The sequence below is a fragment of the Etheostoma cragini genome, chromosome 19, assembly GCF_013103735.1.
Source record: "Etheostoma cragini isolate CJK2018 chromosome 19, CSU_Ecrag_1.0, whole genome shotgun sequence".
Taxonomy (NCBI): Eukaryota; Metazoa; Chordata; class Actinopteri; order Perciformes; family Percidae; genus Etheostoma; species Etheostoma cragini.
Window position 1 is genome coordinate 10,371,086 of NC_048425.1, and position 27,627 is coordinate 10,398,712.

At 40.1% G+C, this 27,627-nt stretch overlaps 4 protein-coding genes across 6 annotated transcripts in view; all 4 read right to left on the reverse strand.

Annotated features, from left to right (window-relative positions):
- Positions 1-17,308, reverse strand: nectin4a (nectin cell adhesion molecule 4a). Of its 2 annotated transcripts, XR_004654568.1 has the most exons (12): positions 16,923-17,308; positions 12,364-12,561; positions 11,398-11,565; positions 9,550-9,828; positions 8,585-8,702; positions 4,588-4,742; positions 3,278-3,437; positions 2,857-2,932; positions 2,511-2,573; positions 1,644-1,829; positions 129-1,500; positions 1-84 (listed from the first exon to the last, which is right to left on the reverse strand). XR_004654568.1 is itself a non-coding variant. In XM_034856756.1 (11 exons), the coding sequence occupies exons 1-11, from the start codon at positions 16,975-16,977 to the stop codon at positions 1,120-1,122; spliced, it is 1,839 nt and encodes a 612-aa protein (XP_034712647.1). In that variant the 5' UTR covers positions 16,978-17,308; the 3' UTR covers positions 1-1,119. The 2 variants fall into 2 exon arrangements, 1 of the variants encoding a protein (XP_034712647.1); XM_034856756.1 differs by having other exon boundaries at positions 1-1,500.
- The window catches only part of ndufs2 (NADH:ubiquinone oxidoreductase core subunit S2), a 24,533-nt gene continuing 5,995 nt past the window's right edge, over positions 9,090-27,627 (reverse strand). The window contains exons 10-15 of one of the 2 annotated variants that reach the window (XM_034856796.1): positions 26,529-26,658; positions 26,053-26,148; positions 25,699-25,782; positions 25,234-25,291; positions 25,073-25,141; positions 9,090-9,102 (exon numbers count right to left, since the gene is read on the reverse strand). In XM_034856796.1, the coding sequence (XP_034712687.1) occupies positions 25,104-25,141; positions 25,234-25,291; positions 25,699-25,782; positions 26,053-26,148; positions 26,529-26,658 (406 nt within the window). In that variant the 3' untranslated portion in view covers positions 9,090-9,102; positions 25,073-25,103. Of the gene's footprint in view, positions 9,103-24,921; positions 25,142-25,233; positions 25,292-25,698; positions 25,783-26,052; positions 26,149-26,528; positions 26,659-27,627 lie in introns of those variants that run through there. The other variant, XM_034856795.1, reaches the window with a different exon arrangement.
- Positions 17,309-27,627, reverse strand: part of kirrel1a (kirre like nephrin family adhesion molecule 1a) — a 49,294-nt gene continuing 38,975 nt past the window's right edge. The window contains exon 16 of the transcript XR_004654566.1: positions 17,309-17,371. The gene's annotated coding sequence lies outside the window, so the exon portion shown is untranslated. The remainder of the gene's footprint in view (positions 17,372-27,627) is intronic.
- Positions 18,856-24,705, reverse strand: fcer1g (Fc fragment of IgE, high affinity I, receptor for; gamma polypeptide). Its single transcript, XM_034856903.1, has 5 exons — positions 24,468-24,705; positions 21,410-21,501; positions 20,804-20,851; positions 19,779-19,802; positions 18,856-19,643 (listed from the first exon to the last, which is right to left on the reverse strand). The coding sequence occupies exons 1-5, from the start codon at positions 24,688-24,690 to the stop codon at positions 19,590-19,592; spliced, it is 441 nt and encodes a 146-aa protein (XP_034712794.1). The 5' UTR covers positions 24,691-24,705; the 3' UTR covers positions 18,856-19,589.

Consider the following 27,627-nt stretch of genomic DNA (forward strand, 5'->3'; position numbering starts at 1 on the left):
CTCTCTATAGTGTAGTCACAAAAGTAGCACATAATGCAGTAAAAAAAAGTGAAATAAAAGTGTAATTTAACAAACATATGGCAGCTTTTTCAGCATTCATCCACTGTTTGTGCACAACATAGATACACTTCTATTTATTTTTGTGTGTGTGCATGTTTAATATGTAGGCTAGTGTTAAAACTTTCATTCAGGAGCAGGGTATGTTTATTATTTATTTTTCTGCCATAAGTGTCAGCTAATTCATTATTTGCTGTATTGATGATTAGGATTTAAAGAGATAATTCATTGAAAAAATAAATTTGCATATTTGCACAGATTTACAGATATTACAGGTGATATCACCACATCGACACAACACTGTATTGGAGTTTTGGCTGCATGAAGGCTTTATCTAATCCAAAATGTCTCAGTGCTTATACCGGCACAAGGACAGTATGACAGTATGGAGGTATGCATGTTGCAGGTGTGGCAAAGGAGGACCAACCCCATGGTTTGGATCAGATCCCAAAGCGTGTTGTGTCAGCCCAGACATAGTCACTGATACCCTGAACACCACTCCAGCATAAATCCACCCTCTGTACTGAGGTGTTGCAATGCACGGTTCTGACGTATCAACTTCTCCCAAAGCCTCCTCTACTTCTCCTGCTGCTTTTTTCCTGATTTCCCACTGATGTTCTTGCTTTCGACATCCCACACAAAAGGTATGTCAACTGTATTTCCCTGCTACAGAGCAACAGATACTGTATTGCGAAAGGTGAGCAAAGAGTATTGACTGCTAATAACTGTAGTAAAGCTGCACTGGAAATGTTGCAACATTGTCTTAGTTTGTGCCAGTACGTCTTGGGAATACATAACACAATGTTGATCACCAAACATCAAGCAGAAATCAGATGTCCAAATGTCCAGTAGATGCTTTAGAGTAGATTGTTCCATTTAAAGATGTATTCTATTGCATCATGTCCCACACACACAATAAAGAAAAAGCAGCATTTTAGTCAAGGCGCAGATTTTTCATAATTGACCATAACCTGGTTTTCTGGGCCAACTTTGTCTGCTTATACACGTTTGAACCAGAGCTTTCCATTCTTGTAGTTTCACATGTTATTTTCCAGGTGCCTGCTAAACTATCTGGGCCTTGTGGATCAAGGAAGCATGGGGGTTGACCACAGGGGGGCTTGGTCTGAGAGTGCCATTAGTCTGCATATAGCGTGTGCTGTGAGCCTCGGACACCTGGGAGCTACTGGTCTCGCTGTCTTTGTCATCGGGGTGCTCCTGACTGGCGGGACCCCCCAAACCTTCATCTACTTCATCCTCATCATCTGTTACAGGTGGGTAGTTGGAGTTCAAAGGAGGCTGCTGGTGATTCCTGATAACACTTCCTGGCCTTGAACCCCCAGCTGATGGGATAATGGCACTGCCGTTTAGCTGTCTTACACCATCAATGGACTGTACCTTTGGGAAGTTTGAAGGCGTCAGAGGACGGACGAAACGAGTTTCCTGCTGCAACGACACAGAGCAGACACACTTCTTAATTGCATCATCAAATATGCAAAGATTAATAAACTGGCTGAGATGCATTCCACAATTTGGTGAAATCAGGCATTGACTTGCCCGGAATTAAACGTGCACAAAGACACACTTACTAAAGAAATAGCGCTGTTTTTCATGTATGTCTCCACTCTAAATCGGTTCTCCTCGTCTCTATCCAGAAGCCTGTCCCGTCCCTTCCGCGAGTTGTTGTGCAGGAGTGGCCTGCCCAGGTAGTCAAATGCTACCCCTCCTCCCTGTCCACCTGAGATCGTAGACCGGCTGTCACGGCAGTGGGTCTCCTATCAGCGTAGGAAAAGACATTGATCAGTTTTTACCCATGCACTGATTGGGTGCACTGATTCTAATGCCTTTTGCCCCCTTTAATTAAACTGAAGAGGCTTTAGTTATAGAGCAGAATACATTTTATACAAGCCAAGTCAAGTTTGAGATCATTTACTTCTAATGACAATTGAACAATTAAAACAAATAGTCCAATATTTTGGGAAACATGCTTATTTGATTTCTTGAGTGTTGAGAAAATTGACACCACTTTTGTATCTGTATAAGAAATATAAAGCTACAGCTGGACTGGAAGCAGTGTTTGTGCCAATCTACGCTAACCAGCTGCTGGCTCTACTGTAGCTTCATATTTAATATACAGATATGAGAGTGGAATCAATGCTCTCACCCAACTCTTGGCTCAATTTTCCTAAAGGTAAAACCATCCCTTTAAGCACCATTTATGATCCGTAGAGAGGGATAGGGATTTTTCTTTTTTTGAGAATTTAAACTAAACATACTCTAGAAACATAAGGTCCCAACAGAAAAGCTGGATACAAGTAGCTCAAAGGCACTACATTTTAGATCCAAAATGATTTGAAGCTCAGAATGTAGCCGTGTGGCATCTGGACGGTAAAACCTCAGTCCGTGGCCCGGTTTTTGTATGCAGAGTTAGATATATAGATATGCATCTGACTGACCCCGAGAGAAGACATGCTGGTTCTTATGGTTCCCTCCACCCTCAGAGGGATGTTCTCTTCTGTCTGCAATGAAAAGAAACAGAGGGCTAGATTACAAGGGGGACTGGGGGGAAAAAAGTCCTTTGAAAACTTCCAAACCCACTCACTTGTAACTGAAGAAAGATCTTATCGTTTGACTGCAACAACTAACTGACACAGTCTTAGGTATTCATCACAGAACATATTTTTAATGAAAACTCTTGGATTGCGTAAAACGCATGGGACCAGCAGCAGCCTGAATCAGGCCGCACAGACACAGGAGAAAATACTCATGCTCAGTGTGAAAAGAATAAATCAGTCTTAGTACCGCTCCTCTGGCGTCTGTGCTGACGGAGTTCATTCTCCTGAAAGAAGCTTGTCTGGTGAGAGTGCTTATTTCCTCCCTGTGAGAAACCAGAAACAAAAAGGAGAAAGATATTTAAATGATTGAAGAAACTGACACAGGTCCCTTGTGAATTATGCGTATTTCTGAACATTTGAAGTTTTAATGTATACTTCATACTGCATGTTTTCCATTTAGTTTTTGTGCACATTTTCTGCTGTTAATCAGCACATCCTGCCCCACAGTCATTTATCAACTGAATCGGACACTTCTTGTTCCTCTAATTCTACGTTAAAGTAACATACTTAACAGTGCTGATTTCTTCCATTCTTAGCTATTACTACCGGCCATCATTAAACGACCTCATCATCTTATCTTATCATAATGAAAGAGAAAGTCAACATACTTCTTCACAGTCAGTTCCCTCTCCAGTTTCTTGTTCCTCCGTTTGTGATGACAAGTGACAGCAATGATGACGATGAGCATCAAGATCAGCAGCCCCCCCGCCACGCCCCCCACAATGATCATCAGCCACTTTCCCATTAAACCATTCACTGGGTCACATCCTGTAAAGTAGAGAGTGAGTTGGGGAGTTAATGATTGTTTACAGTGTTTTCCCTAGCTTTGAGGAAGACTTAGGTGCGTGTATTTGGCGGAGGGTTTAGGCATCCTTCTTCAAGAAAATGTCCATTTTCAATTAAAACAAATGCAATTTCCCCATACATTTTGTGTATCTTTGTGGGATTTTTCTTGGGTTGTTTTGGGTCTCTGTTGTAATTTGGCATCTCTTTGTATTCAGTTTGTGGTAGTTTTGCATATATTTTCTTTTTTTCTTTGGATCATTTTTATTACCATATCTTTTTTAAGATTATTTTGGGGGTCTTTTTCCTTTCTTCAAGAGTGACAGTGGATGGACAGAAAAGAGGGGAGAGACATGGGGGGATGACATACAGCAAAGGAAAGGTGTTGAAAAGTTAAAGCAGATAAAATAAAATATAAAATAAAATATAAAATAACGCTCAAGAAGCTTAAAGGCAAAATTTGCAAAAACATGATAATCATTACATCTGACAAAAGCCTTTTAGTTACATTCATTCATTCTCCATAACTACAGGCGGCGCTAATCTGTATTGTCGCGTAACGTGGGTCTGGCTTTTCCCAAATTTCAAAGCGGACCTTAAATAGTTCACCAAAATGTGTTTCTGAAGACATTTTAAGCGAGATGCAGGGCATACAGTTGCTGCATATTTTTAGTTTTTTTGATCAACAAAGGTCAGTTGGATCAAATGAGGTCAGAGAGATTTTTGTCAGATTTTGAGAGACGTTTGTCACGCCCATTCTGCTCCTCATTTCCGGTAAGTGTTTTAAAATAAGTGCACTGATTCACTAGTCAAGGGCTGGCACTCCACTAATCAGGTTGGTCATTAAGTCCGACTGCCCACTGGTGGATTCAACAAGTCAAATCGGCCCAAATTAAAGCCGACGGCTCCTCCGACTGACGACAGCACGGAATACGCCAAACAGACTCTTGTCACCAACCTCGGCAGACTGTCCAACGGCAGATAATCGGGTTGGTGTGTCAACGCCTTTAAGTGCTGCCCAAAACTTAGGTGCTGCACCTAAACCTTATAATGACAGGGAAAACCTTGGATGTACTGTATATATTCTTACAGTAAGTCTTTGTAGGCTATGAGATCTAACATTGCTGTCGTCTACCTGTCACACTAATCTCCATTTCCGCTTTCCCTTGTCCCACGTCATTCTTTGCCACACACTGGTAGGTGCCTCCATCTGACAAGTTCAGGGGTCGTCCAAAAACTAGGGTTCCATTAGGGTGGGGGATCACACCTTCCGGCAACTGTCCCCCAATTCTGCAAACAAAATGAGACAAAGTTGCATTAATTTATATTAACACACAGAAATGTTACTTTATAATCTGGGTTAAGTGGTACGCTGAGTTCCATATTTAAAAATATGTTCTCACATGTGATTTTTTTGTACTCTATTTCACTTTAATCTTTAATAAAAAAAACACCCTTCAGACAATGTCTCGTAATAAGTAGCACAACACTATTGATTGATACAATGCATTTGGCCATTAATGACTATTAAATGTAAACTATAATATGGCTATGAAATAATCCTTTTCAGAAAAAGCCACAACTGAGGTTCAATGGAATTTTATTTGCAGTGTCAATTCACAAAAAAAGTTATCTCAAGACACTTTACAGATAGAGTAGGTCTAGACCACACTCCATCATTTACAAACACCCAAGAATTCCAGTAATTCCCCCAATTTTAGGGAGAAACCTGGGACAGACCCAGGCTCTTGGCAGGCGGTTGGGGGTGTGATGAACAGTGCCAATAATAGTCACAATAAAGATAATGGAACTATGACTAGAAATAGCAGTTGTTGTAGTAATTCATGGCCTAGCAGGGCACTGCAGGGCGTTACAGATGTATAATTAACTACTGTTGAAACCATAAAAGTGATGCATCTTGTTTGCCAAATAGTCTTTTGAATCAAGAGCTGTCACTATCACATATTTACAAGTTTTGACCATAGACTGTGGAAAAGAAGTGAACGTAGCCACCAGGAGGTCACCTATGTATCGGTTTGTGTACGGTTTGGCTGTGGCAATCTTGTTTTTTTTTAAGCCAGAAGTGACCATATTTGGACAAGAGGGGCACGCTGTTGTCAAGTAGGGTAATTTTCTCACAATCAGACTTCTTTTGCAACCATTGGCCGTGCTCGCCAACAGATAGAATTTGAGGCACCTCTGCATAGGCCCAGAGGCTTTTGACACATTTCATTTTTAATGTAGTTCTGCTTTCTTCTTTTTTCCCTCCCCCCCCCCTTCCCCCCCCCCCTCAAAATGTGAAACCATTCACACAGCAAAGACAAACACATTACCCCCTTTTTTTCTAAACTCTCCCCTGTTAAGCCTTGCTCCCAGTCTCTCATGAAGCAAACGTTTCTGTAGGCGGTGCAGTTGCGTTTGTTCAGCCAGGTTGCAAATGACTGATCATGTCAACCACACCAAGAATTAACCGGAGAACATAAAGCACAATTAAACCATTTGAAAGCATTTCCTAAACCTTTAGGAGGAGAGTTACTTTGGTGATTAACCGGGCATTCATCTCTTATTTCTGCGTTAATATTTCAATAATGCTTTTTAATTGTTTGGAACCACCTTCTAATTCCTGGCTGCATGAGTCAGGGACAATCTTTTAGAAACTTTGATGAGCAACATAGTCCAGGGTGTTACCTCAGTGTTGTTGTTTTGAGCGCATTTGATTGAATCAGTTAGAACAGACTTGACCTTTGTGTAATGGCTGCCTCTTGCTTTGAACATTATCAACCTGCATTGCCCCAGAAACACTTGATGTTTGTTTCACTATTATGGGAACGTTTCTTTTCACATAGATTACACTAACCTATGCCGCCTGCAGAAAAGAGGAACGGTCTGTTTTTACATATAGACCCATCTCCATGATAACATCTCACACAAATCCCCACATTCTGCTTCCTCTTCCTTCTCTCACCACCTCTTTGGCTCACCTTACCCTCTCTGCCTACCTGCTCCCACCAGTTTCTCTCTCTTATTGGGACTGCTCATCCCTTTCTCTTTCTCTTCTTTCTCAGAGGGGGTCTGCCTCCCTCCTTCGTGTGAAACTGTCTCATCTGTCTGCTCTCAACACAAGCCGCAACACGACACTGTGACACTAGCTATTACTTCACCGGCCGCCTTTTACTGACAAATCCAACAGGTTTGCCCGCCTGTGTGTGTGTGCGTGTGTGTGTGTGTGTGTGTGTGTGTGTGTGTGTGTGTGTAAATACAAGCTCATTCATGAGTGTGTATGCTTGAGTGCATGCCCTGTGTCTGGTAAGTGTCACAAAACAAAAGCTCATTTTCACTAAGGTGTGTTCCTGGGACTAACAACTGGCAACATACACATCACCACATGGCATAAACACTCAAATCAGCAAGAAGCATCCTTGAGCATTTCATTTTTTATATTAAATGCCACATATGTGTCAGGAATTTCTTCCTTAGGGCCTAACTGTCACTTCTCATACTTGCATGGGAGACTTCCAATCACTTTTTCGTTTTTCCAGCCAAACTCTTTGCCACACCTTGCGAATATAACAACCCACTAAAGGAAACCGCTTATAGATGCCACCAGGTGACTCAGGCAGAAGAATAAGTCAAACCCTGGTCCGGGGTTTTTAAAGCCGGGCAGCAATGTGTTGCATTGTTATGTGACACACACAACATTTGAACATGTCAGTTTCCATTCAGGCAGCAGAATCAGGAGGTGACATTGCCAGGGCTTGTTTGGTTAAGGCATGCGAAAAGGGTTGAGATCCACGTAATTAATACTGAATAGATGCTCTCAGTTGTACAGGACATGCTGATGCAACATAACATGCATTGTGTGAGTCTTGGAGGTCTGACAAAAGTATTTAAGTGTATTTTCTTCATCAACATTTGCGTAGCTGATCTTTTGAATATTTTAAATGATGCACTGTTTACATCCATGTTTTCTAGCTACACTAGCAGTCTTCTTCAGTAACATTTTGTGGGCAAATTGCTACATTTCTGTCAGTCAGTGGATACTGTAAACGGATTACTCATGTTAGTTTGCTCAAATTAGTTTTCAAGTGTATTAACAGCTGTGCCCCGGAGCCTCTTTCCTCTTTCCTCTTATCAAAGATAAGGCGGTGACAGAGTGACTAGGAGCATGGCAAATGGCAACTTTAATTGTGGATCTAAATTTGGAGAGTCAGCTTTTTTCACACACATACTTGTACGGCTCATACTTCATGTCATGACTCGATACAAAAATGGCATTTTCGCTATTTAAATTGAGTAATTATAAAAAGATGAGTTTATTTCCCTGACCTGTTATGACAATTCCCAGTGACTGTCAATATGCTTCAAATGATATGTTATTTTGAGATTTAAGTCTGAAGCACACAGTCACGTTAAAGAAGAACAGGAGTAACAATAAAAACATCCGCGTTAAATGGAGGCATTTTTTACATTTGATGTTCTGATTGGAACCTTGCCAGTGGTGGAATGTAACTACATGTAAGTACATCTACTCAAGTGCTGAATTATACAAATACCTCAACAAGGGAATGTTGAGGTATTTGCTCTGTATTTGAGTCTTTTGTTTTCATGCCACTATCTCCTTCTAGTCCGCTATTGTTTCAGAAAGAAATCTTAGTAGTCATTTTACATGTCAAGATTTGTGCACACGAAACACATGTGGTTTTAACATTCAGTGTTTTATTATAAATTAAACTACCCAACAATGTAATATAAAGAGTCCAGCTGAAATAATTAGACCATTAAACCCAACTGTTTGGATCATTTCCAGTTTCTAAAATGTGTGGATTTTTCTGCACGGGGTACTTTTACTTTCAATACTTTAAGTAGATTTTCCTGATGATACTTACATACTTTTACTTAAGTAACATTTCCATTGTATTTTCACAGAGTAGTATTAGAGCTTTTACTGAAGTAGCGGATCTGAATACTTTTTCCACCACTGAACCTCGCTGAACACAACCATGGACTCAAAGCAAAAATAATTGGTTTATTTGCTGTCAGAAGTTACGAGAAAAGTAACAGTGACCAGACACAGCAGACAGTTAGTCACACGAGTAGCAGACAGCCAGAGAGGGAGGCGGGTCCTACTGTACCTGGTCCAGGTGAAACTCTGTGGTTTGGGGTTTCCTCCACTCACGCACCTCAGGGCAGCATTCTCAATACCCACACACCAGTCTCCATTGTAGCCAGACACCTCTGCATGTGGAGGGACTGGGAGGAAGAAAAACAATGAGTCAGCTTTTTTTAGCTGAGGCACGTGAGGGTACAAAGGAGGCCGTGTTGATCACTTCAGAAGGATCATGTGTTAGGGCTTTTATAATTAGCTACAATCCTTTTTTGAGTTTTTTTCCCTTTGAAATGTTTGAGGAAGTGGAATTTAACCTGGTGAGAACATTCAGGTACTGCAAATGTTTGATTAATAAAGAGCAGAAGGGATGCTGACGGTGATAAAGACAGGAAATACATATGCTTTGGTTATCATTTCAGGATGATCATGCATTAGGGTTTTAAGAAAATGTCTAAGGAAAGGGGATTTAACATGTTACTGCAAATGACACTGGTATTAAAGACAGGAATGTGAAAATTGAGTCAGTGCTTCTGAATTCTCCTCCTGCTTTGAAGGGATACTGACGCGATATTGTGGATCAAAGCACCCCGATTGATTGATTGGCATTGACTTTGAGAAGTTAAGGTTAACATAGCCGACTGGTCAAGTAGATAGGACCTGAACAAATCGCATTACGTCACCTTGCGTAAGCATGGACGCCTGGCCAATAGAAGCGTGTGAATGCTATTGAAGGCCGGGGGCTGCCTAGAAGTTGCATGGGTTCCACGATAACGCAATGCTGACGGTGATAAAAACAGGAAGTAAAGCTCTAAAAGTGTAACCAATGACGAAAGAGGTTTTTTTGGATGTATGCTTGGTCTTTGCCTGTTTTAAGTGTGTCCATGTTTTGAACAAGAGTGCGTTTTCTGCATAAAGGGATCAATTTGACCTTGATTTTTTTTTTTTTTTTTAATGTAACGCTGCTTCTGTATGATGGTAATGAATACTCACAGTGTACCACCAGCTTGTTGCTGAACCGGCGGGGGCCCTCCAAAGTCGGATGCCACACCAGACAGTCCAGCTTCTTGCCGTTCATGCTCCTCAGGGGGTGCAGGGAGAATTGCGAGGAGACTGCACCGTTGTCAGAGGATCGATTGGTGGACAGGCCATTCAGGTCTGTGTCCCAGGAGAGCTGGGGAGGGGGGTGGGCTATGGAGCGGCAAGTAGCGGCCGGCTGGAAGGACTGTCCCTCCACCAAAATCACAGGGTCCAGAATGGAGATCGGAATAGCTAGAGGGTGGTGGTCACATTGTTTGGTCAGAGGGGAGATGCTGATGATAAGCCAACACAACTAAAGGCTTAAAGGTGCACTATCATTTTTGTCTCATATCATAGGCATCACTCCTTGATCTGCTAGCTGCCAACAACACTAGAGGCACAGGATAGGCACCAAAAAACTACAAACAAGCCAATGACCAACACGATGGTTCAGGGAGTGGGTGGGGGGTTAGTGATAGTTACGGAAACATGGGGCGAGGGGCGAGCTTGCTCTGTTTTGTTTGAAATTGACTTGGAACGTCAATAGAAGGTACTACAGTATGCAGGAACTCGTAGTGCACCTTTAAACAGAGCTTTAAAAGCCTTGTAAACATGTTCTCACAACAACAACAAATCACTGGTACATGCAAACAGTTTTTAGAAAAATGCAGAACTGTTTTGCTGATTTCACATGAGAGATTTCTTAATTTGGGGTTTGTCTGTGCTTGACTCTGTGGTTGGAAGTTGGCGGGGCTCGGTTGGATAAAGGGGATGTCACAGTATGCATTAAATTAATTGTTAACTAATAACTTTCAGTGCGGGTTCAGGGACTTTAAACTACTTTCACTGCTTCAAATATGTAATAAAAGTATGTGAAGAAGTATAAAAACAACTTGAAGAGGTGAATCGGCATGTTAAAAACTACCTATGCAAAGAAAAGAATGTTTGACATAAATATGCACTTAAAGATGAGCAGATTGAAAAATACTTGTTTATTTTATGATTTATGTTTTTTTAATTTAAAGGTGCCCGGCCACACGTATTTCATTAGTTTGTGGTATTGTCTGAAGTTCTACCATGGCCTTGGTTACCTTATTTCAAGCCATTCTAGCGTGATTAAGAAAGTTTGCAGGGAGACTCAGTTTGATTTGTGCCAGTTATCATTAATATTCAACGAGCTAAGCTGCTTGATTCTGACTGGCTAACAGCTAGCCAATGAGAGCCTGGCTATCAGCATCCTTTATGCAGAGCAACTGGGCGAGCTCATGAACAGTAATGAGCTCAGGCAACATGACATCAGACTGACCTGCTTTTGGAATTTGCCTGATTTCTCCTCTTATTTCTTTTCAGTGGCTAGAGCTGACAGAGGAGGTAGCAGCTCATTTTCACATTCACATCATAACACAACCACATATGGATCTAACATACTAAAAAATGCAAAGTTATGTTGTGAATATATCCATATTGGCTCATTAATCCAGCCTTCCAGCACGCTGGAAATGTTGCAAGTGGACCTTTACAACTTGTATTTAAATCTGCCTTCTCTAGTCTAAGTATCAGATAAAAATGGAACAATTAACAAATCAAAATGTGGGGATAGTAATTAGTGGTGTGGGATAATTATGTAAAAATGTTGCTAAATATAAACAAGATTCCGTGATGTTTTCTATGCTGGTGATTGTGACCTTGCAAGGGCTTTACTTTGAGGAAAACATGTGAATCAAGTTGTGCAACTTTGAAAAGCAGACTAACAAACAGCCTGTTGACAGTTATCAGTTTTGTCATCCTTGTGTGACATTTGAGCACTCAACAGGGACTCACTCCACACAATGAGGGACATCTCTCTGTCAAAGTTGCCGGAGGGGTAGGTGTTGACATGGCACAGGTATTTCCCCTCATCAGAGACCTCTGTGCTCATGATGACCAGAGACGAGTCCACGGTGGGTTCGGTGCTTTTGAAGCGCACGCGTCGAGACCACATCCCAAACGCTGCAGAGAGGCAGAAAAGAGAGAGAGACAGAGCGGGAGAGAGGAAGAGAGTTAGAAGGACATACGAGGAAATATGTGACACAAATAATTCAGTCTGGCAAGTTAAAAAACAGACCTCTGGCTTTTTTTTGTCAATTCCAGTCCCACACACACATGCCGGCACTATTACAAGACATTGCATTTACATTATGGGTGTGTAGCTCACAGTGTCATCTCTGTGGCATGTCTCATACTCACAATGGGTTCAATCTTTAATTCCTAAATACCAACCAAATGATAAGAAACCAGAAAGAAATGATCAGAATCTTGCTGCCCATGAAATATCCCTTTAATACCAAAAAAAACAGTCCACACTACACTACACACACCACACACTATAGCTTTAAAGCTCCCATGGCATGAAAATGTCACTAAGAGTTTTTTTTACCATTAACATGAGTTCCCCCACCCTACCGATGGTCCCCCAGTGGCTAGAAATGGCAATAGGTGTAAACCGAGCACTGGGTATCCTGCTCTGCCTTTGAGACAATGAAACCTCAGATGGGCCGATCTGGAATCTTGCCCCTTATTATAAAGGGCATGGTTACCTCCTCTTTCTCTGCTTTGCCCGTCCAGAGAATTTGGCTCACCCACGAGAGAGAGACATCATGGCTTTCAAATTAGCAAAGTGGTATTTGGTCAAGGCCACAATCCCATCCTCCACCTTGGACCCCCAAAAGCATCCAAAGAGCACCATGTCATGGGACCTTCAAAGAAACTTTTTTTTAGCATGTGGCAGAGAGAATGCCACCAACTGACCTGTCTGTCCATCAGTGAAGTGGGCAGTGATGATCTGCTCCTTGGTGCCATCGGGTTTCTCCTTGTACCAGGTGACCTGCACCACAGTGTCTTCCCCAGTTAGCTGGTAGAGACAGGGAAGGGTGGTCTCGACCTCTGCCAAGGAGCGGATGGGATCCTCTGATGGCAGATCTACAAAGTCTCCCTGTAGCACTGTAACTACAAGAGGAGAGGGGGAGCTACTTTAATGTTAAGTTGTGTAGCAGTGGTGTCTTAATGTTGTGTTTGTTGGTACTGTTGTCGTGGTGTTTTCATGTTGAGAAATTGTATTGTTGCCGTATTGTTGTCTTCATGTTGTGGTTCTTGTTGTTGGAGTTGGGTTTTGTGTTTTTTGATGGTTGTCCTTTACTAATGTGTTTGTCTGTTAACTTAAACTCTATTAATACTCTAGTGTTAGGTCCCCCTTCTGACAGATATGTTGTTCTCAGTTTCCTGCCCAGGGACTACAGATGAAAATGAGGAACTTCAAAGTTAACTCTGGTACTGCTAAGAAGCTGTGCATCGTCCCTGTCAAATAAAATAGTACTGAGGGTTCAAGAGATTTACCTACCGGTCACTACCACATTCCTGACGGTGACAATTAACCAGTGGTGGAATGTGACGAAGTACATTTACTCCCGAACTGTACTTAAGTACAAATTTGAAATACTTGAGTCTTTTCTTTTTCTGACACATTCTTCTTCTACTCCACTACATTTTAGAGAGAAATATTGTACTTTTTACAACACTATATTCATCTGACAGCTTTAGTTACTAGTTACTTCACAAATTAAAATGTATGCCTATAAAACACATGTGCTTCATAAAATATGATAAATTAAACTACCCAACAATATATGGGCCTACATGTCCAACTGACATGATTATCTGATTAACACATCTAATTAACTGACAGAACAGTTTGAATCAATTACAGTTTCTAAAATGTGAGGATTGAGTACTTTTACTTGCAATACTTTAAGTATATTTTTACTTACTTAGCAAATTTTTTTAGGTTACATTTCCGATGCAGGACTTCAAAAGTGCTATAAGCGATGTTGGGGGACTTGTTGACGTTCAAAATATTTTCAAACAAAACAAGACTAGTTCGCCCCTCCCTCCTCCTCATCCCGTCCCCTCCCCTCCCTTCTGTGCTTCCGCGCACTAACCCCCCAACCCCCGCCCCCAAATCCTTCTTGTCTGTTATTGGCTGGAACGCTGGAACACTGTTTGTGTTTGCTTCGTGGTGCAGGTGGACACAGTTTGATTTTGTTGCCGTTTGTAGACCCTGGGCCGTCTACAGAGGCCGCGTTATTTTACAGTGTGTTCTGGGAAGAGGCAGCTCGCGACTAGTGAGATGTTTTCTGTATGTGATAATCAATCAATCAAACAAGATACATTTATATTGCACTTAACAACTACCAGCAGGTATCCAAAGTGCTTAACAAAATGAGTAAAATCACAACATACAACAGAAAGAGTGAAAATAGATAACAAATGTTGTAGCCTAAAACACATGTGACTTCGCTTAGAGCACCTTTAACTTGTAACAAGGTATTTTTACACTGTGGTATTAGTACTTTTAATCAAGTAGGACAGTAACTATACAAGGAAGAAGCTCAAATTACAAAAGCATGTTCATTTCCAACTGAAGAATGTGATTAAGCCATATCTTTGCCAACCTGCCAAGTTGCTGATTTTTTGGTCCAAGTTTCTTCTTTTGTCATAATAAGGTTTTACTTTTAACGTTTGGTTGTTTTAAGTGTTTAAACTAATTTGCTTTTATTAGCAAGTTTTAAATGAGAAGATGGATACCACTTTCATCTCTGTCATTTAAAGGTCTACTAGAACATGTTTACATGCTTCAATGTTAAACAAAAACACATTATTTTTTATCATGCTATCAGTCTGAATATAGCCACCCTCTATCTGAAACGCTCCATTTTAGCGCCTGTCTCTTTAAGGCCCCCTTAGCTTAGCATAAAGAGCCAAACAACTAGCCTGGCTCTGTTTGAAGGTAACAAAATGCACCTACCAGGACCACTAAAGGTCACTAATTAATACGTTATACTTTTATGGTTTAATCCATGTAAAAACCAAAGTGTAGGAAATGGCAAATTTGCCAGACAGGTGAAAATAATCACAACGTGTACAAAAATCCAATTCAAGGGGCCGAATTTAATGGCTAGGGGAGCACAGACAGGGTCAGAAGAGTCCACTCAGAGCGAAGACAGAAAAGAGAAAGGATGAAAACATGGTGTCTATCAGAATAAATGCAAGCAAAGATATGTCGCCTAACTAGTTGTTCGAGATAAGCCTTCAAAGCAAACAGTGGGTTACCTCAGTGTCTGGACAGAACGAGGAGTCCAGGGCCTCAGGAAAGATACGAGACATGGAACACGCAATGTGTGTTGTGAAACCCTATAAACCGCGATGGTGGTCAGCATGCATCTCCCCCATTTGTCTACTTTTCTCTTCTTTTGTTTGGTGTAGAAAAACTACAGGGTGTCAGACTATCTTGTGCTTTCCTCCAGCAAGCTCATAAAGTGCACACAGGAAATATACAATCACGGGATGCTGGTCCCTGCAACCTGCAATTCAGGGTTGAGGAAGTTTTGAGAGAGTGCTGCACCAATGCCAGAAAGTGTAATTTGCCTATGCCACCTACAAACCTGGACAATGATTCATCCTCACAGTGTATTATTATTTGTATTATTATTATGTTGTTGCTCTTGGCATCAGGCCTGTGTTGCAGGTGAATGATCAGAAAGTGCAACGCCTTAATTGCAGTGACCCTGTTAAAACCGAATGACAACGACTTGCATGGAAAATGAATTTCAGCAGCTAGATTGTTGCCAAACACCATCAATATCACAATTTATGCATTACATGAGGCACCATGTGTGTGTAAGCTGAAATGCAATACGGCCGGCCTTTTCATCTGTCGCCTCTAAAGTTGCCTAATGGCCAAATGTGCCACTTGTAGCATGTATCTCTGATTTAGCCATTTGATGTTGCAAACAATAAAGTTATTGTGCTGCATTCAGAAGTTTTAACTTGTTTTTGGTCACTTACAGGATAAAACTAAAGGTTTTCACAAGTCTACATTTTCAGTTTGACTGTTGTGGGATTAAGTTTGGAGGTATGTAAAGCCATGTTTCCACTGTATGGTATGACTCTGCTAGAATCCACTCCCTTTTTTTAGGACCAATACTTTTCTCTTTTTGTTCTCCCCTGCGTATAGTACCTCTCCAGTGTAGGTGAGATTCTTATCTGATTACAATATCAACACTGCATGAAACTATCATGACTTCTTCTTCAACACGACACAACAAGGCCCAGAACATTTAAACTAAATGTAAAAAAAATGTAAATCTCCTGGCACAGTAGTTTGCCTTGGTACCACCAACGTGGTGTTGATACAGTTTTGATACAACTGTAATGTAAAAAGATCTTAGAGCATCATACTGTCCGCCACGCACAATTCTGTTGATCCACTCTAATTTCCGTGGAAACACAACGCAACTTGTACCACTTTCACAGGTTTGGGTGTGTGTGTGTGAATCAGTCTCATGCTGAGCAGCTCTTACAGGTCTTGATTCAACACCTGATGTGGGAATATCTGTTCCAATATGACCGTGGGTATGTGATTCACACACTTACCAGCAAACCTGATGAGTGTACTCTGCAGAAAGGTGTTTTTCCATGAGTATGTGTGTGTGTGTGTGTGTGTGTGTGTGTCCTACCTTTATACATGGGATTAAAACAAATACGTTTCCACTCTTCCTATTCCATAGGTAATAGTCTGATACACTGGTTATTGTGTTATAATACATTTTTTACACAGTAATAATAGTTCAGTAGAAAGTCCTTTTAGACAACATGACATGTACACACACATTTCGGCTTAAGCAACACAAACACGCATGCAAGCGCGCGTGCGCGCGCACACACACGCAAACACACACGCACACACACACACACACAAACACACACACACACACACACACACACACACACACACACACACACACACACACACACACACACACACACACACACACACACTAGAAGGGTCCACAAAGTTCCTTTTGAATCAGACAGAAGGAGGGGAATTGATCATCAGCAACCTGTTTTTCCAGAAATATCAGACTAGTGTTTTCTTAACAGCACTGCTCCAGCAAAGGATATCCTGCCCAGATATATTTCCCAATTTAGCGTCAGAATATGCACAAGAAACTGTCGGCCAGCTTTCATGATAAAAATAACGAAAGGTACCATCTTAAATACCTTCTTCTGCCCAACACAGGTATTCAGTCTGTTGTTATTATGAACACGCCTATGGGAGTATCACAGCCACATATATACATGTATATACAGGCATATATGTATATATACATATACATTGGTAATTACTGCAGGCACACCATTGCCTAGAAGTACTATCATATCTGACACCAGATGAGGATGAAAACACAGATATACTGTAAAGATTTCTGCATGATATCTCTTTGGACAGACTGCATGGAAAGCCTTCTTACCAAAGCTCCAGAGGACAAAGATACACCGAGACAGTCTGTTCAACAGAGGTGTCATTGTCCTCGGCAGTTAACTGTGCACAAGCTGGGACAATTTCAGTGCCGAAATAAAGATCATCAGTCCAGGTAATGGTATCCTTAATGACAGGTACATGCACGAAGCACCGAGGGCGGACTCATGCCTCCATCCTTGATCCCTTCCAAAGCCTCGTCCCGGGCGAGAAATTTGAATCTTATAGTTGTATAAACTCAGTCCTTGTGGAGAAAAAAAAGTGTAAATCCTCCGTGTGCTTAGGTGTTGGTTTGTCAAGCACACGCCATCATGTTTGCCCTTTAGGAAAAAGAAGGAGCAGCTTTACCTGTTTGGGATACACCTGTTTGTGCTGCACCTCTCTCTCTCTCTCTCTCTTTCTCTCTCTCTCTTGCGCTCTCTGACACACACACACACACACCTACTCACAAACACAAGCTGATATACACACACACTTGCACCAAAAGTCAACTTTCCGGTTTGGCTGAGGCATTATGACAGTTATTTTCGCGTCTTTACTTGCTCTGCTCAGAGGAGAGGCAGGTGAAAAGCAGACAGTTTAAACTGTGTCCATGTGACGCAGACTGGACACGATACCAGGCTGGGGCCTCCTCCCATAGGAAAACAACACATTAATCCTTTAACTTTTAAAAAGGTTAATGAGAAATAGTAAAATGAGCACCACAGAGACACTATTAAGAATTTTGTGATCACAATCACAGGAATAAACAGGAACCGGGCCCACATTTGGATCATTTAATCTCCAAATGAAATGTTATCATCTCCAACTTCCTCATGTTTATTTTTTTTCCTGCATTGTTTTTCCACCACACTACAACCCTTTTCTCCTTTATTGGTTATATGTCAACATGTTTCTAATCAGTCGGATCTGGGCTAAGATTACAACTTCTCAGACATAAATCTTTAGGAGCTTCATTCAAACCGATGGTAGCCAAACCACAGTCAGAAAATTATTATTTTTATTCCTTTCAGTGGTTGTTCACCTTATGATGACTGGAGGTTTACCACTCCCTAAATCGCATGTGTCAAACTCAAGGCCCCGGGCCAAATGCAACCTTTTGCAAATTTTAACCCGGCCTGAATATCAATTTGGGTTCACAATAAAATGTGAGCCCGTCTAGTTGTCTAACAAACCAAAAGGAGGGGAAAGAGGTGACACTCAAAGGAGAATTCAGCAGATTTCCCAACTTTGACCCTCAGAAATTCCCACAGAACCAGAGAATTTGCATATTCAGGCCTGTGATCACATTTTAAAAACTGTAATCAGAATGATTGTTTTGCTTGATTTGCTAATTTCTGTAATGGCTAAGATACTTTTTTGCTTACATTTTTTGGGCTTTCCGTCGACCAATCTGTAAGTGAGAGGGCTATATGAGACATACAACAATACTTAATTTTTGATTGAATAAAAGCATGTCAATACACTGTCAATGCCTGGCCCTTGATGTGATTCTCATTTTTCAGTGTGAGTTTGGTCCCCCTGCCCTTTATAGACCTTTATCTAGGCAACAGAGTAGCCCTGACATACCACTGCAATTCAAAGAGAGACAAAAGATATTTAATTAGCATGTTGAACATTTAATAGTTTCTGTGTATGTATAAGATATTTTTGCATCATACATGCACAAGTTTTCATACAGTCTGTGGGGTGTGGAACACCAAAGACACAATCACTGCCATCTGGTGGTGTGCAGGAAACACTCCTCAGTATCTCTGAGGTTTGCAACACAGCTATTTTTACTATCTACCATCTTGCACTAAACCTGCTATCTTATTTATCATAATTTGACATCTTTCAAATTTTTCTAAAAGAGGAAGTTAGTTAAACAGTCTACACACACAAAATATAACACCCATTTTGTTTTTTGTTTCATAAGCATTACAATACAATGTGTCTGAAGCGTTACAGTTTAAAATGTGTTTGCATGAGAATTAAACATATGCAATATAACAGTAAAAAATAACAAAAATCTTACAGCAACGGTAAGCATTTCTGAGACTGCCCATCTTGGACACAACTTCTTTATTTCTGTGTCGTGTAACTTCCCTTAAAAGGCCAAAAGGAAATGAACACTGGTCCACGCAATCTCACATTCTCTCATTCTCACAAGTCTAATAAGCAAGGTTAGATGTGGAACATTTAAATAAAACAAAAAAAAGGTATTTAACCCTCTCAGGACAGAAGACGCATCGTTGAGTCCAAATAATGTTAGACAAAACTCCTACTTCTACAATACAAATAGTGGAACAATTATATTAAAAAAGTTATTATCAGACATGTATTTACTATTTGAATCATACATAACTTTAAGACTTTGGTAAACTCATTTCAAGCACCAAAACAATTTGGAAAACACACAAGTTGATGGGATGGATTGTTTTCAAAAGAGATTTAAGGAATTTCAAAAAGCCAAAATAAACATCAGACTAGTTTAGACTACTTTACACATTGCTCTTGAAAAATGTAGACAGAACTCTACAGAAAGCTGAGTTTGTTCTGAACATTTTGATATGAAACACATGGGGATCAGCAGATACCCTTAAAAAGGTAAATGTAAGAAGATGTGTGGAAATACCCGCAGAACTCAGAGGGTTAAAAGAAAAGATCTTTCGTGGATTCACTTCTTCGTGCCAATAGTTTCATAAGTGTCTGCGGCGTGAGGAGTCAAACCCTGGAGAAAAAAAACAGGAAAAGGAAAAAGAGAAATTCAATCTACACTGTGATTTCATAACAATAATGATGATGATAATAATTGAGCAATCAGCTGTCTTTTTTGACTTTGTTACATGACAGTAACACAACTCACCGTATAGATGCCCTCTTCAACATTCTGTCAGGGATAGAATAGAACAACATTAGATTCTGTGGGACTCAGAACACACACATGTGCGTGAACATAAAATATGAACATAAAATATGAACCCTGTGAAAGAGGAAGAACAAGCTATGTGAGAAGTCACAGTGTGTGTGTGTGTGTGTGTGTGTGTGTGTGTGTGTGTGTGTGTGCGTGTGTCTGTGTCTCTGTGTGTGTGTGTGTGTGTGTGTGCTGTAGTAGGTTAGGCTGTGTGCAGTTTGTAACCATTAATAGGAAATAATACAAATGAGTAAATCAATGTATGTAATGTAATGCAGCAGGTTGAGCGATCGCTGCATGCTGGGAACTTAGTTTTTTTCTTTCTTTTGTTCAATTAATTTGTTTGGGCTCTTAATCAACTGTAGAAGAGAAGGGGGTGGGGGGGGTGGGGGGGGGGGGCAACATGCAGCAAAGGGCCGCAGGTGGGATTCAAACCCAGTCCCCTGCCAAGGACTCAGCCTAAATGGGGCACCCACTCCCCTGGGTGAGCTAGAGGTCAGCCCCCCATGCTGAGAACGTTACTTTTAAACCCAGGAACATGCATGCCTTGATCATGAATGAACCAACAAGTAAGTTGTTTTTAATTGTTTTTAAATGTCCATCCAGCTTGAATTTAGCAGTTACACAGGGCAGGTAGTTGCAGGTGGCCACCAATGAAAGCATGTTAATGAAAATAGGCTTTTTAGTTGACAGTGATGGGACAGCTGGGGCAGAACCGTCAGAATACTTTAACAGCTGCCGGCGCTGTGCTGCGGAGATAAAAACAACATGTCGCTGTTTGCCCTACTAAAGTTCACTGGTGAGATTATTTTTGCCTCCAGAGAAGCTCCGCCTCTGGTTTGTTCACTGAAACTCCAGTTGTGCGCTGTAGTGAATTACATTCTCTGTGCAGTTTGTTCTAAGCCTTCCACATCCATTTTAGACTATGAGTCATTTCTATGTTAGGTACGTGTGTACAGTTTGTTGTTTATTCTTACCTTCTTGCCCTTTGCGTTCTCAGCTGCATATTCCCGAACACTGAGGATCTGCAGAAGTTTTAAAGGAGTGAAAGTTGAATGAACAACAAGTGTGACAAACTTTTGTTTTACCACCCATTTGTAAAGTCATTTTTGCATTGTATTTTCAATAACTTTTTAATTCTTATTTACTGGCCATGAGCATATATTGCACTCCATGCTCCTGGTACAGGACTTGTCAAAAGTCGAAAGCAAACAAGCTCAGACTCGTTCAAGTTTCATTTTGGGAGCAAAACGATGATTACTTCACTATCAGAAAATCTAAATCTAAGTTGCACTGAGTTAGGTCACATTTGCGTAGGATTATGATTAATGCATTCAAGCAAAATGTTTTGTCTTTGACACCTTTTTCTCCTTTCTGAATGTGCTTCATTTTGCTGACGACACCCTATTTTACATTAACATTAATCACGTACCAGATAGCTTTTTAATGAAGCTACATCCTATCTTTCATCAGACAATGAAAAATGTGACGTTCATTCCCAATCAAAAGGGATTTTGTTTTAGCATGAACAATTGTGATATACATTTGATATTTCGGTAGAGGTGAACATGTGACATACAAACCTTGAGTCTACAGTAGAGAGCGGTCAGCAGGAGGCCGTATGCAAACAGGATACCATCCAGCACGTAACAGATGTGTGGGTCTGAAAGAGCAGCTAAGGAAGCACAGGAAATCCCTTTAATACCAGTCCTTCTACATACAGTATAAGTGATTACATTGGCATCATCATTACATATTTATTGCACAAATACATCCCGTAATGTATCAGTTGGTAATCATGTGACAGTGGGGCTTTTTCTTTATCATTTACAAAACTGTATTATGTAACGTTGCTTTCGCCATTTTAGATTGTGACACAAACAGTGACAGCAGCCATTACAGAAGTAGGCGTACAGTGCAAAGTATATGCTTTATATGGCTGCACAGGGCTGAATGTGAAATATGGAGAATTAGAGGATAAATTCATATTTTGTTGAACAAACTTGCATTCTGATTGTAATAGTGGGAGCTTTTACTCATTATTGTTATCCTATTGCTGTTGTTTGAATATTTTTTGTCAACTTTGTTGTACATACAATTAGTGATTACTCATTTTAAAATTACATTTTTTTTAAAAGTTAAAAATGTTTATTGTCCAGTTTTTTTGAATACTAAATTGTGATCGGTCAATTACTGTTGAAGAATAACAGACCATTGCCATGGATACAGTTCATCAAAGACTCTGGAGGACCATTTTTAAAACAACATTTAGTGTTAAATATTGTTTTGGCTTTTCCACGTTTAATGGACAGAAAAACTAAATTAGAACACATGCTGCTCACTGCTTAAATAGCAACTGTTTTCATAATCATTTAATTTAAAAGTGACTTATCGTCAACCCTTAAAAATCAACTTGGACAGATAAAAGGAGAAGCTCTATCAAACACAACACAGTAACAACATTGACCAATGAGAGCTCTTTTTGCTGTGGGTTATTTTAAATAAAAAAGATGAGGTAATTGAAACTGTCACTGTTTAAACACAAAAATGTTTGACAGAAAGTCACATAAGTAAATTCAATAACTAAAAGTAAAGTTTAAAAGCCTATAACTTACACACTTAATACATTTAAGACACAATGGAACTGACACATTAGCCCATTTCATTAATCTTACTTTTTTTTTTTATCTGACTTATTATCCTTAACTCGAAAGGACTCATATGGCACAGTGCAATCCATATTTTTAGTATTTTGTTTCTTGACTTTCATCTTTATCAGTAAAGACAAGTCACCCGTTGTTCAGTGGGATTCAAACTGTAATATGAGCGTTTGACAATAGAAAGTACATGTTTAAATTAATTACATTTCAATAGATTTTAAATATGATCGGCTCAGCCATACCATTCAACCTGACCCAGAGATAACTAGTTAATTTTTGACCTCATAGTGTAAATACAACTAAACTAATACAGTACAGTAAATGAAACTCTAAAGTTTATTTTCTTGCAATTAGATACAAGAACTATTCCAACTATAAAACTTCTCAAATTCCGTCCCTTCCTTTAATTTAGTAGACATGAACCCCTTCCCTTCTCATTACTTTAGACAAATTGCACATGATATTGATAGATAATGTTGGACATATTTGGCATGTTGGTTATGGATGGACAGTTACACTATCAGGGAAAATGTTGAAGTCAGTTTTGAATGTCTCTGTTGTAGTCTTCGCTGGGTGCCAGAGATATGTGACGTAGATAACACACCACCATCTCTTTTGATTTCCGCAACGTTGCAAGGGTTCAAAGGAAACAGCTTAGTAAGTTCCCGACAAAACCAAATAGTCTGATAACAATTAGCACCACTCATATTCTATAGCCAATTTAGGAGCCTTTTTTTCTAGTAAGTGGATTCTCCCGACTCCAGACACCTGCAACTGACAGATGATTTTATGAGGATTGGCACAGAGGGATTTCTATGTGCATGTCTACCTTTTTAACTCAGTACACTAAGTGGATACAGGAAACATTTTTTCAAAAGTGAGGTATTTCTGAGTTTACCTTATAAACCACAGATACAAGAAGTAGGCCGAAGCCAGTTGTGGTTTGAAATAAATAACTGAAACATCTCAGCATTTCTACACATTGATTGCACCCCTTGAAATTTCTGAATTACACAGAAAAAAAATGAATTGTGTTCGTTCATGGCTACAGCTTGCGATTATCTCCCAATTATTTTCTTGATTAATCCATTCCTAATTTAGAAAAATTCACAACTTGAGTTGTCTCAAGTTGTCAATAGTTGTCTTGGAATTGCTTTTTTGTCTGACCAACAGTCCAAAACCCATATGATTTACTATTCCGATATAGCCGAGGAGAAGAAGTTAATCTCCACATTCGAAAGGCCGGAACCTTTAACTGTTTGCCTTTTTTCTTTTCTTTAATAACTACTCAAATTTAATTAAAAGTTGCCAATTTTCTCTATTACTTTTAATGTTTCAGCTCAACTATTAATGTCTTCTTGGTCTATTAGATGCCCAATATTAACCGACAGTTGAAGGATAGATGTGCATGTCTATACGCGTGTGTAGTGTATTGAAAGTTGTAACATGGTTTGTTACATTGCATTAAAGTTCCACTTCAGTTTGATGGAAAGCTGGTAAAGTTGTGTATTACGTACACGTTTTGATTTTAATAATCCTAAAATGCTGAATATTTGCTGCAAAATACAAACTAATAAATACAATATAAACTTACATTGGACAAAACCAGACACTGATGAAATAAACTGAATATTATAAGTTATATTATTTGTTTGAGGTGTGTCTGACAACAGTAGTAAAAAAACAGTACACACACACACACACACACACGAGCCAACACGGTCACCTTCTCCTTTCACAGGAACTGTGATGTATTGACAACATTTCTGCTGCCAACACTGGACGGAATAAGGCAAAAAGTAAAAAAATAGAAGACTGCGCTAATTAAACATATGCCAAAATTAGTATTTTCACTTTTCACTAATTCGTCATGACAAAAGCCCCTTATTTTCACTCAGGTTAACCATTTAAGCCAACAGCGCAGCTTGTGTTCTTCAATATGAATTAGGTCAGTATATCCCAATTTAGTGTATCAACTCACCAGCTTTCCCAAAACTCATCCACAGAAAAATCAGTAACAGGCTCCTGCCCCACACGGCCATGGTAAAACAGGCTCGACACGGACGATTGGGCACAGCAAAGTGGCCAGCACACAGCAAACACGACAACTTGGGGGTTGGGTTTCCTCTGCGTTCTGGTGAACAATCGAATGTTTCATACCTCACTGAAAACAGGGGAAGTTGTGGTCTGAGCTCTAAGTCCATTTTTCTAAGATCTCATCAGGCCACTCCCCCCTTTTAACACCAACCAGAGGAAGGACATACACACATCGAGGCTTTGGTCTCTGCTGTCATCTTTAATACTTGATTTTCAGACGAGTCGAGGAAATGGCGTGTTTGAAAAAGAATTGTGTCTAAAATCATATAACTCTCTCTAAAATCTCCCCCAATCATCATCACAATGTAAGGGTGAAATAAATACAACTCACTACTTAGCTGTTTGGTCATAAAATATTTTAGGTTTATTTGGGCATTGTACATCACTGATTATAAGCAGAGTCATCGGTCAAAAGCCTCACTACAGTGGCTAGTGAACAGGAAGAGAACCTGACTAACAGATGAGTGGAGGAGAGAACGAACTCTTTACTTCGCGGTACCACCACATGAGCAGCATCACGTTAACGGTCAACCTCCCCAAACACTATGTCCTGTGTACCTGTCAGAAGAAAAAGAAAAGGCTCAGTACAACGCTGTACAAAGGTCCCTTTTTTCTACAGCAGGATTCTTGAACAATAATAAGTTCTTTACCAATAATGGCCACCACATCAGCCAACATGTGTCCTTTGGACATTTTATCCAGACCAGCCTATAGGGAAGAAAACATCCATTAATTCAGAATAACTGAAGAACAGCCGACACTATTCAGGGCAGATAGGCTCTTAGAAAATTGAATATTCATTAGTCATGAGATTATAGCCTGAGGTTAACGCACTAACTACTCTAATAGTTTGTTTATGCAACTTTAAAAGACATTTTTAGCCTCGAAGACAAAAATTCAAATGACTACATTAAACGAAAGTTCATGTACCAATGAGCTAAGAGAGGAACAGGAAGGGAGAGAGAAAGGTGGTGGGTAAAAATTGTTCTATAGTACTTTATAAAACCTACTTAATGAACTAAAAGTAGCCTTAAGGACAAGCCGTTAAATGTGCTAAATAAATGATACCCGGTGTGTTTAATATTTCAGTGTGTGGAGAAGTTTTAAGTGCGCACCAAGTGAGTGAATCCAGGAGCTTTGATCTTGCAGCGATAGGGTCTGCTGGAGCCGTCAGATACCAAATAAACACCAAACTCGCCCTGCAAGCAACACATGGTTAGACACACAAATACACTCCAGTAAGCATATTACATCACAACAAGTCCCCAAGGGCCTACAAAGGCTTCCCAGTTAATTAAGACTCAAAAAGCCTTGTGTACTGAGGATTTACAGAGTCACACATTTTTTGTTTGCTAGGTTCAAATCTATTAGGGCAACTACAGGTTGTTCTACTAATGCGGCGAGTCAGAGCAAAATAGCCAAAAGGCAAGTTTATACAGAAATATGATGCACATTGTGAGCGGTCTCACCTTGGGTGCCTCCACAGCTGTGTATGTGGCCCCGGGGGGGACCTGGTAGCCCTCTGTGTACAGTTTAAAGTGGTGGATCAGAGACTCCATGGACGTCTAGGACAAGGAGCACATTAAACATGTCATCTCAGCAGCTGTTTTGAAAATGACACAACTAACGTTAGAGGGAGTTCCATCTGCTCATGTTGATTGAATTGTAAATGGGCAACACTGAATGTTCCAACACTGTAATCTCAAGCCTTGAGGGGCAGCCAAATTTAAGTGCACTTCACAGCAGAATGGCCTAATTCTGCAAAGAGAGTGGTGTGAAGACAAATTAGTAACAGCACTGAAATGTAATCAACACACAGAAATGATAAAGCACAGGGGGCAATCCAGAAAGGGAAAAAAAGGTGCAACATTTTCAAGGTTTAATGGCCTGCAGGTGTAATCAAACCACCTCACAGAGGAAGGGGGGGGGGGGACACTCAACTCACCTTCATCTCAGACCTCTTGGGCGGGGCAATCTTGGCATCATCCACCTTAATCTCTCCTTCTGGCATCTTGTTAAGTGCCTGGTGCATGATTCTCAGGGACTGCCTCATCTCCTCCACTCTGCACAGATACCTGAGACACACACAGACACAGACACACACACAGACACACACTTATAAGAGCTGCACGCTTTTGTTATATTGTCTACATTGCAGTGAGCACATGTGCGATGTTACCGCTACAACTTTTTTCCTGCTTAATAGAAAAGTAAACTTTTAACATGTTAAAATGTTAAAAACTACTATCCAAGCCTTCCCCTTTTAGGCAACGTGTGTATGTAACGCAACGTTTGTACAACGGGGTTTGTTATGGGAAGTGAGGCTCTTCCGTGTGTGTCTTTAGAAAAGGAAGGTTACTGTAAGCAGCAGCTGCACACAGTAATAAACATGCTTTTTTACTTGGGCAGTGAACCTACAGTGGTCAGTGTTTTATGTTTGCTGCAAAGACCAAATGAATCTCATAAAAACAACGTTAGAATTACATTATGACTATCAGCCATATAAATAGTGAGCCTTAAGAAGTAAGGGGTCTCTCCCAACTAATGTTACAGTTCAGCAAAGCTGGAAACGTAAAACTAATCTACAACAGAAGTTTGTGTCTAATAACATCATTTACACTGATTTAAGTGTTCTTGGATACACAGAGATGGTTACTAGTCACAACCAATGTTGATCAATTTGTCAAACAACCAAGTTAGGCCCCGCTAGTCAGTCACAACCTGAAATTTAGAGGAAGCAACATAAATACATTATTAATGACAATGCATTGACTTTAGCCTGGATTGATATGAATACAATGGTGTCAACCAGTGTATTAAACTAACTAATTTCTCCCTTGAAAATCCCTTCAGAAGAGTAGTCACAGGTCTCTCTTGCTTATGTATTTGTAAAGCATTGAAGTTCAACAAAGGATGGTGTACTGATGATTCACATTAAAAAGGTTCCTTTATTATTTCTATTTTCTATGTAGATGCACTCCCTTCCAAAATCACCCCAGTAGTTTACAATGATTTTGTATTTCTAAACAGGGTTATTAATGTAA

What these genes read in the sequence shown, in the direction of transcription:
- nectin4a (XM_034856756.1), bottom strand. Translation starts at nt 16,977, where the DNA reads ATGACACCTCTGTTGAACAGACTGTCTCGGTGTATCTTTGTCCTCTGG. An exon ending in CTTTGTCCTCTGGAGCTTTG is followed by an intron (nt 12,562 to 16,922) that starts GTAAGAAGGCTT and finishes CTCCTCTTGTAG; the next exon opens with TTACAGTGCTACAGGGAGAC. An exon ending in AATGGAGATTAGTGTGACAG is followed by an intron (nt 3,438 to 4,587) that starts GTAGACGACAGC and finishes TCTACTTTACAG; the next exon opens with GATGTGACCCAGTGAATGGT.
- fcer1g (XM_034856903.1), bottom strand. Translation starts at nt 24,690, where the DNA reads ATGGACTTAGAGCTCAGACCACAACTTCCCCTGTTTTCAGTGAGGTAT. An exon ending in GATGAGTTTTGGGAAAGCTG is followed by an intron (nt 21,502 to 24,467) that starts GTGAGTTGATAC and finishes GTGCTTCCTTAG; the next exon opens with CTGCTCTTTCAGACCCACAC. An exon ending in TTGAAGAGGGCATCTATACG is followed by an intron (nt 19,644 to 19,778) that starts GTGAGTTGTGTT and finishes TTTTTTCTCCAG; the next exon opens with GGTTTGACTCCTCACGCCGC.